Below are 4,717 nucleotides of genomic sequence, written 5' to 3'. Positions count from 1 at the left end.
GAGAGAGAGAGACAGGTACACCTGGTTCATAGAGGGAGAGAGAGAAAGAGAGAGAGAGAGAGACAGGTACACCTGGTTCATAGAGAAAGAGAGAGAGGTACACCTAGTTCATAGAGAGAGAGAGAGAGAGAGAGAGAGAGAGAGAGAGAGGTACACCTGGTTCATAGAGAGACAGGTGTTTGTGTGTCTGATCTTGACGATGATGATGCTTCCTGTGTTCTTCAGGTATGGTTCTGGTCCGGACTGAGACGGGTCAGCTGGTGATGGTCCCTCAGCAGGTTCTGGCTCAGGCTCAGGCTAAGACCCAGCAGAGCCAAGCGGTGGCCAACATCAGCCAGAGACCGACCGCTGGGACCGCCATCCGGGTCAGCACCGCCCCCACGGTAAGAACCCATCAGGGTCAAAGGTGTTCATCCAGTCTGCAGCATCACTAATAAACTGAACACCTGAGACACACACAAACACACCTGAGACAAAACAAAAACACACCTGAAACACAAACGCACCTGAAACTTACGAAAACACACACAAACACACCTGAAACACAGACAAGCACACAACGGAAACGCAACGGAAACACATCGACAAGCACACCTGAAACACATCGACAAGCACACCTGAAACACATCGACAAGCACACCTGAAACACAACGGAAACACACCTGAAACACATCGACAAGCACACCTAAGAACACACCTGAAGTGTTAAGCTCCAGATGTAAATGGTTCCCATGATGCTTTGCTGCAGCATAGCGTGTTCTCTTCCTCCCCGACGTCTGCAGGCTCCTCAGACCGTCCGCCTGGCCTCCCCCGCTCAGACCAGAATGGTTCAGCCTCCGTCCACCACGACAGTACAGGTGTGTCCTCTGTCCTCATGATGTGACCGTGTAATGACGTGATGGCGTCATCACGTGATGATGTAATGATGTGATCACAACAGGGGTCACCAACCTTTCTGAAACTGAGAGCTACTTGAAGGGTACTCGGTAGTACGAAGGGCTACTTGTTTGATGCAAACTTCCTGAATAACAAAGTTGCACAGATCACCTTTTAATAATAATAATAATATGTGTGAAGACATTGTCTAATTACATGTTAATTATTCCTCACAATAATTATTAACAATGATTTCCACAACATGATGGTAGAAACACAGATATATTTAAACATTTATTTCTGTTATTCTGTTTCAACATTTGAAAGTCAGAGGTATCACATCTCTGATGTTTTAGTAAATATCTTTCTTGACAGTTTTGTATGAATAAGCACATTTGTAGCATTTAGTTCAAAATCACACCTGTTATAATTTTATAAAAATGATCACTTCTAACATTTTTTATGAAATCATTAACTGTCATATCTTCACATCGTGTCTCGTTGGTAATAACCACTTTTGTAACATTTTTGAACAAATCATGATCAACAAATCAGCTCTGTCCCATGTTTATACAAATCATCAGTTATGAATATCCTGTGTTGTTTGGCTTTGGATCGGATGCCATTTATGATCTTCAGACAGGAGTCATCACATGATCAAAGCCGGTTACTTTTGCACATAGCGCCTGCTGGTGAATGATGCAGTGGTAATGTAGACATTTTGGGAAGTCTGGGTCACCTTTACATTGCGCAATGAAGCCTGCATGCCGGCCCGTCATGGCGACCAGGTGCCCGCGGGCACCGTGTTGACTACCTCTGGATCACATGATGATGTGATGATGTGATGATGTGATGATGTGATGATGTGATGATGTGACGTGTAATGATGTGACCATGTGATCACATAATGATGTGACCATGTGATCACATAATGATGTGATGATGTGACCATGTGATGATGTAATGATGTGACCATGTGATCATGTGATGATGTGATCACATCATGTGACGTGTAATGATGTGATCACGTACTGATGTGACCATGTGACGTGTGATGATGTAATAACGTGACCATGTGACGTGTCCAGAAGACCATCACGGTGTCCCCCGGCGGTGCAGCGGTGTCTGTGAAGATGCCCCCCCCTCAGAAGGCCCAGACGGTGATCACAGCGGGGGGGGCAGTGAAGCCCGTCGGAGTCGCCCCCCCCACGCCGGCTAACAGAGTCACCGTGGTGTCCCAGGTGTGTCCTCTGTCCTCTGTCCTCTGTCCTCTCAGGGGACACCTGTGTGACCTGCTCTTTGTTACCATGCCAACAGGAGATGCAGGAAAACGTGAAGAAGTGTAAAAACTTCTTGGCGACGCTCATCAAGCTGGCTTCACACAACTCACCGTCACCTGACACCTCGAAGAACGTCAAGGGGCTGGTGCAGGACCTGCTCGTAAGCTCTATTATATATAAATATTATCATATATCATTATGTTATACATCAATATTGTTTTATATTATTATAATATTATATTTAATATAGGACCTGCTGGTGAGCTCTGCATTGATTAGATATTTATTATTATATCTATTATAGTATGTTTAATATTAACTGGAGTTGTGTGTTTGTTCAGGATGCAAAGATTGAGCCTGAAGAGTTCACCAGTCGACTGCAGGCTGAGCTGAAGTCTTCTCCACAGCCCTACCTCATCCCCTTCTTAAAGGTACTACTACTGTTCTACTACTACTGTACTACCACAGCCCTACCTCATCCCCTTCTTAAAGGTACTACTACTGTTCTACTACTACTACTGTACTGCCACAGCCCTACCTCATCCCCTTCTTAAAGGTAGTACTACTACTGTTCTACTACTACTACTGTTCTACCACAGCCCTACCTCATCCCCTTCTTAAAGGTAGTACTACTACTGTTCTACTACTACTGTTCTACCACAGCCCTACTTAAAGGTACTACTACTACTGTTCTACTACTGTTCTACCACAGCCCTACCTCATCCCCTTCTTAAAGGTACTACTACTACTGTTCTACTAATACTGTTCTACCACAGCCCTACTTAAAGGTACTACTACTACTGTTCTACTACTACTGTACTACCACAGCCCTACCTCATCCCCTTCTTAAAGGTACTACTACGGTTCTACCACTACTACTGTTCTACCACAGCCCTACCTCATCCCCTTCTTAAAGGTACTACTACTGTTCTACCACAGCCCAACCTCATCCCCTTCTTAAAGGTAGTACTACTACTACTGTTCTACTGGTACGACTGTTCTACCACAGCCCAACCTCATCCCCTTCCTAAAGGTACTACTACTACTGTTCTACTACTACTGTTCTACCACAGCCCTACCTCATCCCCTTCTTAAAGGTACTACTACTACTGTTCTACTACTGTACTACTACTGCTGTTGTACCACAGCCCTACCTCATCCCCTTCTTAAAGGTAACACTACTATTGTTCTACTACTACTACTGTTCTACCACAGCCCTACCTCATCCCCTTCTTAAAGGTAGTACTACTACTGTTCTACTACTACTACTGTTCTACCACAGTCCAACCTCATCCCCTTCTTAAAGGTAGTACTACTACTACTGTTCTACTGCTACGACTGTTCTACCACAGCCCAACCTCATCCCCTTCTTAAAGGTAGTACTACTACTACTGTTCTACTACTACTGTTCTACCACAGCCCAACCTCATCCCCTTCTTAAAGGTAGTACTACTACTACTGTTCTACTACTACTGTTCTACCACAGCCCTACCTCATCCCCTTCTTAAAGGTACTACTACTACTGTTCTACTACTGTACTACTACTGCTGTTCTACCACAGCCCTACCTCATCCCCTTCTTAAAGGTACTACTACTACTGTTCTACTACTGTACTACCACAGCCCTACCTCATCCCCTTCTTAAAGGTACTACTACTGTTCTACTACTACTACTGTTCTACCACAGCCCTACCTCATCCCGTTCTTAAAGGTACTACTACTACTGTTATACTACTACTACTGTTCTACTACTACCACTGTTCTACCACAGCCCTACCTCACCCCCTTCTTAAAGGTACTACTACTACTGTTCTACTACTACTATTCTACCACAGCCCTACCTCATCTCCTTCTTAAAGTTACTACTACTGTTCTACCACAGCCCTACCTCATCCCCTTTTTAAAGGTAGTACTAATACTACTGTTCTACTACTACTACTGTACTACCACAGCCCTACCTCATCCCCATCTTAAAGGTACTACTACTACTACTGTACTACCACAGAAGTATATTTTGGTGTCAGGTCTTGTGTACTTGTACATATATGTATATATTTGTATTTCTCTGTACTTGGCTAGCATGTGTTGTTGATAATGTTGTTTATGATGTTTTTGTTCTTGTTGCTCCTCAGAAAAGCCTCCCCGCCCTGCGTCAGTCTCTACTCAGCAGCCAACAGTCTCTAGTGACTCCTGGTACCTCAGCCCCCCCCATCCAGGTGGCCCCCCCCTCCATCTCCACTGCCACCATCAGGCCGCGACTACCCATCAGCCCGGCCGGAGGCACCGTCAGACTGAACGCACCGCTCACCAACACTGTGGTAGGACCGCCGTACATGTTGTTCTCTTAGTGTCCACTAGAGGCATCACTACTGTATTATAGAGATAATACATGTTATTCTCTTAGTGTCCACTAGAGGCATCACTGCTGTATTATAGAGATAATACATGTTATTCTCCTGGTGTCCACTAGAGGCATCACTACTGTATTATAGAGATAATACATGTTATTCTCTTAGTGTCCACTAGAGGCATCACTGCTGTATTATAGAGATAATACATGTT

The 4,717-nt window shown here is 44.6% G+C and overlaps 1 protein-coding gene across 1 annotated transcript in view; it reads left to right on the top strand.

Annotated features, from left to right (window-relative positions):
* Positions 1 to 225: 225 nt before the first annotated feature.
* The window catches only part of LOC116401045 (transcription initiation factor TFIID subunit 4-like), a gene marked incomplete at its 5' end in the record, with an annotated part of 9,689 nt that continues 5,197 nt past the window's right edge, over positions 226 to 4,717 (top strand). The window contains 6 exons of the mRNA XM_031879239.1: positions 226 to 383; positions 783 to 857; positions 1,965 to 2,117; positions 2,194 to 2,316; positions 2,498 to 2,587; positions 4,288 to 4,473. Of these exons, the coding sequence (XP_031735099.1) occupies positions 226 to 383; positions 783 to 857; positions 1,965 to 2,117; positions 2,194 to 2,316; positions 2,498 to 2,587; positions 4,288 to 4,473 (785 nt within the window). The remainder of the gene's footprint in view (positions 384 to 782; positions 858 to 1,964; positions 2,118 to 2,193; positions 2,317 to 2,497; positions 2,588 to 4,287; positions 4,474 to 4,717) is intronic.

The sequence above is a fragment of the Anarrhichthys ocellatus genome, unplaced genomic scaffold, assembly GCF_004355925.1.
Source record: "Anarrhichthys ocellatus isolate YVR2014 unplaced genomic scaffold, GSC_Weel_1.0 scaffold237, whole genome shotgun sequence".
In the NCBI taxonomy this organism is placed as follows: Eukaryota; Metazoa; Chordata; class Actinopteri; order Perciformes; family Anarhichadidae; genus Anarrhichthys; species Anarrhichthys ocellatus.
Note: the sequence above shows the minus strand (reverse complement) of the source record. Positions and strands in the feature narration are given on the sequence as shown.